Source organism: Venturia canescens, chromosome 8 (assembly GCF_019457755.1).
Source record: "Venturia canescens isolate UGA chromosome 8, ASM1945775v1, whole genome shotgun sequence".
NCBI lineage: Eukaryota > Metazoa > Arthropoda > Insecta > Hymenoptera > Ichneumonidae > Venturia > Venturia canescens.
In genome coordinates this window covers 16566695-16579402 of record NC_057428.1, presented here as the reverse complement: position 1 = coordinate 16579402, position 12708 = coordinate 16566695, and the positions used below count along the sequence as shown (strand labels likewise).

The following is a 12708-nucleotide window of genomic DNA, read 5'->3' as shown; positions in this document are numbered from 1 at the left end:
TTGCTTCCACACCACGTAGCTACGACTTTTCTCAATCGATTGGCAAGCACGCATAGCGACTCGGGAATGAGGGTGAGTACAAAGGATAAGCGGATGTACCGACGCAACGAAACTCCTGGACAACGAGAAGTCAACGGGAAGATTTTAGCTGAAAAAACTGGATTGGGCTTCGAAAACACATGAATTATTCGGTTCGGCGGAGGATTATCTCTGTTAAATTATTGGTATTACACCGAGTTAAAGTTGGATTACATTTTGTATCATTTTCCGAGCGAAATTCATTTCCTGCTCCAATCGAGAATTCCTCTGACGTTGCATTGTAAAACAATCGATTCAAACGAATGGAAATTTGTTTTTGGTATCCAATAATATTTATGATGGGATTGCAAAACCCATCTGTTTTCTGTGCATTCCATGTTATACTGAACTGTACGTGGGTTCAAAGACCCCCAATTCGTATAAGCAGAAAACAGAAGCACCTGCTTCGTGTTCAGACTCTGTTAACTTTATTTCAAACTTATTTACCTGATAAGCAAATTGCCAAAAGTTTACCGTTCCTCGGTCTGAAAATAAAAGACAGATAAACTACCGTACGTATGTACACTGAATTATGTATTTGCACAAGTCTTGTTCCATGAGCATACAAATCTGCTTTATCAACAGTTGGCAACTGTCGGTACAAAATAAGTAAATATATCCATTTGTTTGTTGTTTATCCGTGCTGACTTTTTAAAAGAAAAGACTGACGTTACTGAAATCCAGTAAAATCCTTCCAACATCCCAGCGTCCGAGATCGCTTTCGAGTTTCCTGAATTAACGACAAACCGTTATCAAGAAACCTACTTTATCGACCGATGGTTATTGGCAAGTTTTTAAAACTTTGTTCTCGAAAATACCAAAATCACAAAATGAAAAATACATCATTCAGCCTTTCACTTTGATCATTGATTCCTGAAACGTCAGCTCAAACTAGTTTAAGAATTTTTTGCACCTCTTATCATCTATCGATCGCTTACCAACAACAGTTGTTACAGACGATTTCATTTTCATGAAAAAGTCTGATAGAGTTGCCGAGAGGCGAACAAAACGAGATATCGTCTCATGGCTAGTCAGAAAATAAGGGCAAGTCTCGCTCGCTCGACTGAATGGACGTTTAAGCACCGTGCTCATTTTCGGCAGAGAGGACTGTGTGGACGATGATCACGACGCCGACGCGGCACGAAAACCGCGATCTCTTTCAAAGGACGCCGGTGGTACAGCTTCATACTCTTGATTCTCGGAGTCCGTTGTTCAGAAACGTTTTGACTCTCGTTCACGTCGCAACGTAGTCACTGCTGTATCTTAAACTTTTTCTCGTTCGTTGCACACGAGAACACGTGACTTCGAGTGAAACACGAAACAATTGATATTTTGGGGGGGGGAAAAAAACAAAGATTACTTTTTAAAATAAAAATATTACGGATGCAATCAGTCGCAATGGAATTGAATCAAGCAACAAATTTGGACATGGATTTTAAAAGGTTCTTTAGTTTTTCTTCTCCTTTATAAAATCAATCGATTACAGTTATGCTTGTGACGCTCGAAACAGCTCGTTATGACAAAAGTTAAATGTGAAAAGACCTGAGAAAAAACTTGAAATTGTGTATTCTATGGATTATGTGACTGGCAATGTTGACTCCGAGATTCTCTCTGGCAATGTGCAAAGTGCGGTTTTTCTGCTGACATTTGATCCACCGAATGGACGAACTAGGGAAATCGATAAAATTCATAAGCGGTGATTAAATTTCTCCGCTAATTTGGAAACAGCTAACGCTGCTCCCATCGCCGCTCGTGTCTCCAACGTGGGACACGAGGTCGCTTGAAGAGGGTGAGCAAATCGAGTTTCGGGCGTTGCAGTTATGAAAAGGAGCGGAAAATCTCGGGGAAAAAGACTAACGAGACACGGCGCAGGGGGAGAGAACACCCCGCGAAAATGATGCGAGTGTTTATCGGCGGGAAAAGATTTCGCCAGTTCGGTACTTCTGGAGTCTCAGAAAATGAGACGAGAACTCAGAAAATGTATTTTTTTGTTTTTCTTCTGAGATCCTCGATACTCATGAACGTGTCTTGAAGGTAATTAATCTCTGCTGTGTTGCCCTTTTTCTTAATTAGCGTACAACGCACTTAGAAATTAACATTGTCCTTTTTCCCGAGGGACAGATTATTATCGGATGAACCAGGCTGAGTAATTACCGAGAAAGAGTACCAAAGAACGAAGAATTTGATGAATGAAGAAACGCTACCTTTTCTTGTTTCTTTTATGATTATAGACGCGTTTCTCATTGCGGCTTCTTAATAAATTCGAAATCATTGATTCCAAGTAAATTTATTGGGATTGAAAATAAAAATAGATCTTCGTTGTGTGGCTGATCTGCTTTTGCCATTTTGCTCCTAGCTGCTAACCCACTTTAGCTCGATGTCAAATACACAATACACCTTTTGTTCTTGAACGAGGGTCAAAAATCCTCTTCACTCTCTTTTTCACCCCAAACGGTTCGAGCGTCGGGATCGAGTTTTTCAAGCATTGACAGAATTTGTCAAGAACCCAATTAATCATTTTGATCTGCTCGAAATTGGGGCTCACCCTCATCGGCCAAGATGGACAAAGAAATACTTTTGTGAAATTGGTTGGCGCACGATATTACCTCAGCTCATGCTAATGTGGCGAGGGGGCGACCGGGGCTAAAAATACAATCATAATTTCCAGAAGTTTGAGGAACATCATCATGAAATGGCAAAAAATATACGGGCAAAAAAAATTCTCCTTTTTTCCAGTGTTCACCGTTTTTCTCCCTTTTCTAATTGTTTTTTTTTTTTTTTTGTTTTTTAGAAGCATTCTTTTGTTTTCCTTTTTTAAAAAGAATACACGAATTGTCAGAATGAGAAAAACAAACAACTTTTGCAATTTTGGAAGTATCTCCCCCGTTTTGCCCCGGTGCATTAAATTAATCCTGGAGTTCAATGCGTTAACAATTTGATTGTAAACATCAAATTCCCGAGGGATTGGAAAGTGAAAGAAAAAAATGATGATCGATCGTGCCTTGTACGATATGTACGATAAAATGTTCCGAAAGACGCTCGTGGGTTCTGCGAAGAACGATCCGATTCCGTAATTATCGCGGGAAAATTCCTCCTCCATTTTCGTCTTTAATGCGATGAAATATATTTTCATAATTATAGTTGACCAATGGTGAAAAGTGACGAGAGCAAATAAGACTGACAAGTCTCGTCACATTTAATTTCCAATTTATTTACTCTCGTTTAAGGGCCGGGTTCGTTTGTTTTTGTCTCATTTATTTTTTTTTTTTATCAACATCACTCTGATTGTTGTTAATTAAACATTCCATCAACGATGAGTCAAGGAAAAACTTTGCTTGTCCCCAGGGACTCCATGTAGAATTTTTGAAGATCGTGGGCGCGATGAAGCAACTGGATATCCCATAAAATAACGCTAAACTCTGAATCAGAACTGGCGTAGAAATAATAAGCGCGCTGGGGGAGCGACTACACCCTCGCTCCGTGAAAGCATCGAGTTGTAATTCTAGAAGACGTCGCTGAAAATTGATACAAATCTACGTTGATCAGAACGAATTCGTTATGGCACTTTTGATCGTCGTTCTTGATAAAAAAAAAAAAAAAAAAAAAAAAAAATGAATGAATGTAAAATATAATTGAAAACCATATAGCAACAAGGTGTTTTTTTTTTAAATTAATTTTCTTACAATAAAAATAAAAAATAAAGAAAACGTTGAGTTTTTCAGGGCTCAGCTGTGCCACTTGCCAAATTGCGAAGATTCCAACCCCTCGGGTTTGAAATATTTTCTATTCAATATTCCACAGTTGCTTCCACTCTTTTTTTATTTTTTTTTTATTTTTTTAAAGGAAATTCATATTTTAAAGGAGAATATTATTGTGGACTTTATGGGGATAAGAGTGGGGCTTTAGCTGTTTAAAACGTTGGTAATATCGTGACAGGAGGAACGCGAAACGGGTAGAGGAAATTGTGCATGTTATAATAGCATTATAACGATATTTCACAAGTTTTACCAAAGTTTATGAATATAATGAAAAATACACGAGCTCTTAAAAATCAGTGGAGCCCGATAATAATGTATTTACGCAATTATTTCGACATGGAAGCTTTTTTTCTCAAAAGCTTCCAACGACGACTGATCTTCCACAAGCTGTAAAAGCATCAGAAAGCAACAAACGGTTCGCCGGGGATGAAAAGCTTTTTATGACTAATGGATCAAACGTAGTGATTCGCGATGGAACTTCGGGCAAAAAATCTCTCGAACACGAGAGAAAAAGGGTAGCAGAGGAGAGCGCATCGCAGAAAAAGGGTTGAGGGCGTCTCGTTACGAGCGAAGCAGCAACGGGCGGATTAATCAATCATCCTCACTAGGCAATACGTCTGTTTGCGCGTACTGGTAAATTAATGCTCCAACTGAAATAGTGAACGAGCTATAGCCTTTCCGCTGATGAACACGCTTTCTCAAGATAAAATCCCATTATCACCATTAATCACTCTCGAAACACCATATTTGCATCGCGGTTCACGGTGTCCAGTAATCCGAATAGATTTCCATCGAAATCCGACTGGAATATTGGAATCATAAAGACCGAAAGTGTCTAGAAAACTCTCGGTCTTTCCGGCCTACATTAAAAATAATGAGTGGGCTGAAGATTTACACTTCCATGCTGTTAATTCATTCTTACGATTTATCCTTGACCTTCTGGGAATCAGTTATCGAGCTGGAGGAAAAAACTGCGCAGAGTGGAAGCGGATACTTCGATTTATAACTGGAAGTGGACGGTGCGGAAAAAATGTACGCATCGTAAATTCTATCGGTGTCGACATAACGATACATGTCGAACGATTCTTTTCCTCGGCGAAAACTCAACGGTATAATCTGTCAAAGTCGGACAAGCGAACGAGGATCATTCTGTGAAGTATATTTCGTACCACCCACATCAGACTCCGCTGCGTCGATGCGTAATATCGATGATTAAACTTGAAAGAGTGTAACGCGGTTCGTTCAATGTACTTTTTCCTGTTTCACTGTTAATTTTCGAGCTCTCCAGGGAGTTTACACTTATCGACTCCCTTTATGCTCACCCAGCTTTCATTGCGATGCTATTCCACATTGGAACTTGGGCGACTTGGGGTCACCATTCGCGATTGATACGGTCCGTGTGAAACCCCTGGGAATATAGACAAGTCCAGCTTAAAGACGGATTATTCATTGATGAAACGTATTGAATGATGAAAAGCGAACTAATCGAAGTGATGCAGGAGTATGAGCAACTCAAGTTTCCATGAAAATTTGGAGTTGGAGAACCGACGCAATTAGCAGGGATTTGGCAGATAAACAAGCCACCCTTCGTTAGGGCAACACGAACACTATTTCGAAGGTCCTCACTTCGAAAATCATCATTAATAGCTGAATATTTTCTATCAAGCATGGTGCTTGAAAACATTCTATCGATTTTTCACATTTTAGTGTATTGAGAAAGACATGTTACTTTTAACAATATCCCCCCTTTCAACTTATTTTCACAATGGCTATTTTTCTATCACTTGAAGCACATAAAATCGTAGAGTTTCATTACTGATTACTTTTTCTCATTTCGAAATAGTTCGTCAAGATCGCGTGCTCCACGGTGAATGGATTTTTCAAGGCTTCGTGCCAGAGAATGTACACCCCACATTTGCGGAGCAATTGAAGGTGTTGCTGATAAAAACTTTCTCAATTAGACTTTCTGGTTTTCCTCTCTCAGCTATCATCACCAGGGCATGCAAAACGAGAAGTAGCCCTCATCACGTGATAACTTTACTAAAAAAAAATATTGAAATATTAATCGTTTGGATGTTGTAAGATTTTTTTTTTTATGCAAACATACTTTTAAGGTCTGAATCTATTTAATCATTAATTTATTTACTTCAGCCCTCCACAAATTCACGAAAAAAAAGGTTAAAAAGGATTACAAACTAGCTGATGTTCTTTAATTAAAAAAACACTTACTAAGACTTTTTCAAATTTTACTTTGCCATTTGTGGTTGGGCGCTGGCTAGAGTGGGGAAATTCTAATCCGTTTTTTCCTATTCTGGCACCTGCATTGAAAAACGAGTTTACACTTCAGAATAAGAAAAGTGGGGTTTTTTAAAAAAAATTAACTTCATTCTAAAAATATGATTTCCCAGTTTTTCGCGCAATAGTGAAGCTTTACATCGTAACATTGTTAGAATTTTGTACGGTTTTTGTTCCGTTCATTCATTGCACTAAAAAGTTACGGTAATCACGCAGTTCGGTTACTTTTCCGAAAATCGATGCAAGATTTCTTTTTCTTCTCGAAGTTGTTGATCGGACTATAATTTATTTTTAGCAGTCCATGCTTTAAAAAAAAATGTGTAGCATCGATTTTTGGAAAAGTAACCAAACTGCATGATTACCAAAGTTACTTTCAAGCAAATCGGTTGTTTGGTTTTCAAGAAGTTTTCGAAAACACGAATCCCATAATAAGGCATTTGAAAATTCAAGAGACTCTTAAGGAGTTTCGGTACAGGCGATACAATGTTGCCATGCTAAACCATGCTAAAAACATAAAAAATTTCAAAAAGTTTAGAATTTTATAAAATTTGGTGAACATATTCTTTAGTGCCAAATTTGACAATACAAATTTTTTAAGATTTTTCTTCTACACAGTTATCGAGTAATTGATCACTAAAGTTTACGTGTATAAGCATAGCGTTTCCATATATATAGGTATACATTCCGGGCATAAGAAATCTGCTTTAATACGTAATTACTCGATAACTAAGTAGAAGAAAATTTTGAAAAAATTTGTGTCTTCGCACTTGATGTTGAAGAACATTATCACCAAATTTGATCAATTTCTTAATATTTTGACTTTTGTACCGAAACTCCTTAACCTGAGATATTCTTCATATTTGCGATTTAATAGTGAGCCTTGGAAAAATTTGTGATAAATAGTTAAATCGTGATACTATGAAAGGAAAATATTTTTCAGGCGTTGATTTCTGAGACTTCCCTATTTAACCTATGCATTACTTCTAAGTCGTATGTATCGTAAATCTTCAATCAAAATTTGTTTATTCTTTTCGTTCTGTTTTCAGTGTTTCTCCATAGATGGGACGAAGAGGAAGCGAACGCGTCAACATAAAATATCGATGTGTCAGCAGCGAAAGAGCAGTGTTTCATTGTTGTTGGAGTTTTGGAAATATTCGTGCGGTATCGAGTTTTGTTTTTGTCATCAAACACCGTGAAGTGTATTTAAAGAGTGATATTCGAGTAGAATCCTGGTGAAAAAGTGCTAAAAATGGAGTCCCTTCAAGATTGGAACACGTCGAAGTCGACGGTTTTCGAGTCGATGGTGAATTTGACGCCGTTTTGTTGTGCTCCGAACGGATCGGATCAACTGAGTTTCGAGGAAATCGGACCCGCATACGATCCCGTGTTAATAAAGCGTGTTGTGAATGTTGTCGTTCCGTTGTTTTTTGGTGCGATTGGTATCGTTGGTCTCATCGGTAATTTTCTTGTCGTTATCGTTGTTTTGGCAAATCCGGGAATGAGATCACCCACGAACATTCTCATCACTAATCTCGCCGTTGCTGATTTACTCTTTGTTCTTTTTTGTATTCCATTCACCGCCACCGATTTCGTCCTACTTTATTGGCCTTTTGGCAATGTTTGGTGTAAAATCGTACAGTATTTGATAATCGTTACCGCATGTGCGAGCGTTTGGACCCTCGTTCTCATGAGTCTCGACAGGTCAGTAAATATTTTCTTATCTTGGTAAATCTATTCGAAGTCAGTTCATTTTTAACCGTAGATCCTTGCAAAAATCTATTCAAATCATCATTTTTTTCATCTTTTTCTTCAAATTATCGTTCAACTCTCGTCGATTTTTTAACGAAGGTTTCATTTATGTAACGATTTATGTAACGATTGTAACGATTAATTGCATTTATGAAAATGATATGTCTTTAGATGATTATTTGCATTTGTGAAAAAATCGATGAACGAACGTGCTCATAGTTTTTTCAATGGTCATGCTCATCCCAATGTATTTCCTGAAATGTCTGTGGTGTTTGGCTACAAGAAAATCGACAAGAAATTGCATTCGGAGGAAGCTGGAAAAAATGTAGGACTCCCTAGGTTTGAAGTAAATTCAAACGTTGAGAATTCATTGCTGACGATCAGAGTGAAATTTGAATGGATCAACTAGTAAAAAATGTATGCTGAGTCGTTGAAAATGTCCGAATAAGCATCTTTCTCGTGAGAACTCATTGGGGCAATCGATTTTTTTTTCCATTGTTATTGAAGTTTTTATATCGAAGATTCAAGAATTTTTATCCGTACTCACGACGGCAAGCCAAGTTTCTGCCTGGATACGTGACTAGAAATCTTTTGTGAATTGAGAAAATGCAGTTTCGAAAGTTATCGTCAGAAGTTGAATGCGATTATTTTGTGTATTCTTCAGATGTCTTGCGGTTGTACATCCGATAGCTGCAAGATCGGTGAGAACGGATTTCCATGCTTTTCTCGCAATATGCATAGCTTGGGGCGTTATACTCACAGCCTCAGTCCCGACTCTTATCATTCACGGAGAGGTGAGTCTCTACAGATGGAAGAAAAATTCAGCTGTACCCGGTGCTTGTCCCTTCTCTCTATCAATATCGTTTTCTTTGTACCTCAATGCGAAAATTTCTGAATATTTATATGCACCCGCGACTTTTTTTCTTACTCGATATTTCCGAACATTATTCCGAGATAAGGTGCGTCTTTTTTTTGCCCTGCGGGCAGTCGGGAGTTCAAAATATATTCTTAGATGATTTACATGATACCAAATTATTGGAAAACTCTCTTCTTGTTATTCTTCGTGTATCTTACCAGTCTCCTTTTTTCTGTTTCTCAAGGCAAATTTTATTTTTCCATATGCCGTAACTACTTGCAATGCGATCGAAAAAAACGTCCTGAAGTGTTGAAGTTACATTCCCATCAAATATAACAAGGTCTTATAACAGCATATCAATTTTTCCATAGAAGAATATCGGTGAAAAATAAACTACAATTCCAGAGAGGAATTATCACTGCTCAGTCAAATAATGTTCCTTTTAGGCTTTTATTTTACTCCGACTTTGGGTGGCATATCGCAGGCGAACATAGACTGAGTATGAGGTTCCTTCTTATTAGCATTTCTATTTAAACTCGAGTTTTCCTATATTGTTGAGCTGATCCTCGATCGAATTATTCTTTAGCAGTAAATGTGTATGAGACGTTCCAAAGTAGGAATTCGAACATTTATAGAAATTTAAAAGGTTCGTGACGAGAATTCCAATCTTTGGAAAATTATTTCAAGTCTTGATTATAATTTCATCTCAGTGTGTACAATTGAAATTCAGTTTGTTTTGGAGTAGCATAAAAAGTAAATAATGACGTTTGAATTTCGTCACAGACGGTAGAGTGGAATAATAAATCACCGGCGCAGCTGTTCAGTTAATTACAATCAATAGGAGACAGTTCTTTATTTCATAGTCTCGAAATAGAGTTTTATTCAAGTAGATCGAATTCCTACATCCTCTCATGCGATGGTGAATCTCATTATTCTCTTCAATGGTACGTCAATGTTGATGGACAGAATAGCAGAGCTTTGACTCATACTTTTTCACAAAGAATTACTTTTTTTTGCACGATTCCATGTGACAAATTTGAGCAAGTAGAATTAGATGTTCAATTTCATCGAGACTGACAATGATACATTGAAAATGATTTCTCTGTTTCAGATAAAATATTTTAGCATTATTTACTGTAATTTCTACAAAAAGTATTGTTTAATACATTGCAGGAATCCGAATATTTGAATATTATAAGAACAGTGTGAGAATTCCAATATTGCAATAGTTAGATCACCACAAATTGCAATAGCGTGTCTGAACTATTTGGCAAGAATCCTGCAATATTTCAATATTGCTTGGAAATCTTGCAGAACTATCTCAACCATAGTTTGATCATTCTACTCTCTTTTTACGTGATTAAAGTTTTTTTTATTCAATACTTGGAGCATCCTTGAAACGATTTGAAACCGTTTAGGAACGATAAAGGTTTATTAAACGATAATAAAATTAAAAAAAAAAAAAAATTAAATGAAGTAAAAGTTGCAGCATTATTGCGTTGCTCAGTCTTTTTTTATACAATAATTTTTAAATTATTCTGTGAAGATTTGAAAGCATAAAAATGATGAATCACTTCATTGCGATCATTGAAAGCAAATATGATGAAAAAAGTGAAAAGATCAAAGAAAACGGTTTGCTCTGGATCTTGCAACTGGTTTTTTTATAGGACACGAAAAAGAGTGGCCCAGCACCGGGATAGAGCGGTACATATATTTTACGAAGAGTGTCTCTGAAAGAGCTGTTTCTTCATACCACGCTTATGTATGCAGATTAACTTTGTTTATCAGGACGCGGAGCACCCGACGCCGAAAAATTTAACGGCATGTAGAATTTTACCACACTACAATTGGCCAACTTTCCAAATATCATTCTTCCTCGTCAGTTACCTCGTACCGTTGACCCTCATTTGCGGCCTGTATATTTGCATGCTCGTGAGACTGTGGCAAGGGATGAGAACAAGCGCCGAAAGTCGACGAGGCAAAAAAAGAGCAACCAGACTGGTCATCATCGTCGTTGGTGTATTCGCCACTTGCTGGTTGCCGTTACAGGTAAGATGAAAACAAATAATCAGCAATTTAATTTTCCAATTTTTAATATTAAATTCTGTCGAAGAGTTTATTATTATCATTGTTCAGAAGAACTTTCATTCTGAGACGTATTATTTCTTATCACGACGCTGAAGTTTCCAACGTTGGAGTCCAACGAAATGAACGAAAAAAACGTTTGAAATTCATCAATTTTTTATTTCACGAATTGTTGGTGCAGCTTGAAAAACTACAAATCGCAAATTTAGCAGGGAACAAAATAGGAGAATTACTGGAATTATTGGAGAGTTTTTTTCGATCATTTCGTTGAACTCCAACGTTGGAAACTTGAGCGTCATTTTCTTATCAAAGACTCGGTAGAGTCTCGGGACAAGTACATTGACAGTACTGTCGTCTGCTGGCTCGAGCTCGCCGAGATTATTTCTGAATAACGTAAATTTCAGTGGTTTACTATATTCGTATATAAAAGATTTATGTTTTTATCGTTGGCTTTATGTCACACTAATTGATTATGAAAGTTTCGAGTTTTTATAATAAGCAATGAGAGAACTCTTCTAGATGAAAATTGAGGGCCAGTATAGTTAGAACACGGTTGAGTTAGAACACGCCGTTACGCGTGTGTTCGAGCTTTTTATAAGAATAAAGATCGGGCACGAAAGAAAAACGAGAATGCGGTGTTTTTGAGTTTTAAAAATGACGAAAAAATTTATTCAATAATAATTTTTGAAGGTTATATTTATGAAAATAAAGAAAATTTCGTATTCTTTCGTCTTCGCGTTAAAAAATGTCAATTTTCTGATATTTGACAATTTTGTCTTTGCTTTTCAAACAATAAAAAAATCAATTTGTAACTCGTACGAAATGATAATTTTGTTCGTTTTTACTTTCAGTTATTCCGCATTCGCTTTTGACGAACAAAAAAATGGTTCTTTTCTGATCAGACTCGACACAATTTTCGTAGGAAATGATAAACTTCTTATTAAAACACTTTTTAAAAACAAAAAGAATCAAATTCTTTATAATATTTACAAGTCGTGCATTCGATGTCTTATCTCGAATAAATAAAATAATCAATCGTGAATTTAATACATAAAAATCATCAGGAATCTTGAAACAGAACGAGCCCAAACTGTTCCGACCCTCCTGGCTAGATCGGAAAGGAAACTTTGTTGTTTTCGTGTATAATTGCTTTCTGAGTGTCCGTTTGCGAAAGCAAGTTATGAGTCAGACTTTCGAGACAAGACTGCCTCACGAGGCCGCTGCGCTCGGCCTTTTATACGCGCCGAAACAAAGAAATAATGATAATAATTCGGTTGCCTTGACCCAATTTTCTGATTCGCTGCGCGACTTAATCTCGGACCCGGGATTTCCATTCTAAATTCGTTCATTGGTGCGGCGATTTCCTACACGAGTCTCGATTGGCCGAGTCAAACCGAGTTAACATCGCGCATGCCGGAGAATTTTCTATCTTCAAATTAAATTGAATTTAGGACAACTTTAGTATTTTTCGACCAAATTTACAACGAAGTTTCTGCCCTTCAAATTTCATTTTGAATCTCATCAACATTTGTATTTTTTTAATTAAGGAGTTTCGGTACAGGCGATACAATGTTGCCATGCTAAACCATGCTAAAGACGTAAAAAATTTCAAAAAGTTCAGAATTTTATAAAATTTGGTGAACATATTCTTTAGTGCCAAATTTGACGATACAATTTTTTTAAAGATTTTTCTTCTACACAGTTATTGAGTAATTGATCACTAAAGTTCACGTGTATAAGCATAGCGTTTCCATATATATAGGTATACATTCCGGGCATAAGAAATCTGCTTTAATGCGTCATTACTCGATAACTAAGTAGAAGAAAATTTTGAAAAAAATTGTGTTTTCACACTTGATGTTGAAGAACATTATCACTAAATTTCAT

General features: G+C 36.8%; 1 protein-coding gene across 3 annotated transcripts in view; it reads left to right on the top strand.

The window, feature by feature from the left end:
- The first annotated feature begins 1238 nt into the window (after positions 1 to 1238).
- Positions 1239 to 12708, top strand: part of LOC122415396 (allatostatin-A receptor-like) — a 37633-nt gene continuing 26163 nt past the window's right edge. For 2 of the 3 annotated variants that reach the window (XM_043427497.1, XM_043427496.1), the window contains exons 1-4: positions 1239 to 2112; positions 7178 to 7832; positions 8545 to 8674; positions 10507 to 10785. In XM_043427497.1, the coding sequence (XP_043283432.1) occupies positions 7381 to 7832; positions 8545 to 8674; positions 10507 to 10785 (861 nt within the window). In that variant the 5' untranslated portion in view covers positions 1239 to 2112; positions 7178 to 7380. The remainder of the gene's footprint in view (positions 2113 to 7177; positions 7833 to 8544; positions 8675 to 10506; positions 10786 to 12708) is intronic. The other variant, XM_043427498.1, reaches the window with a different exon arrangement.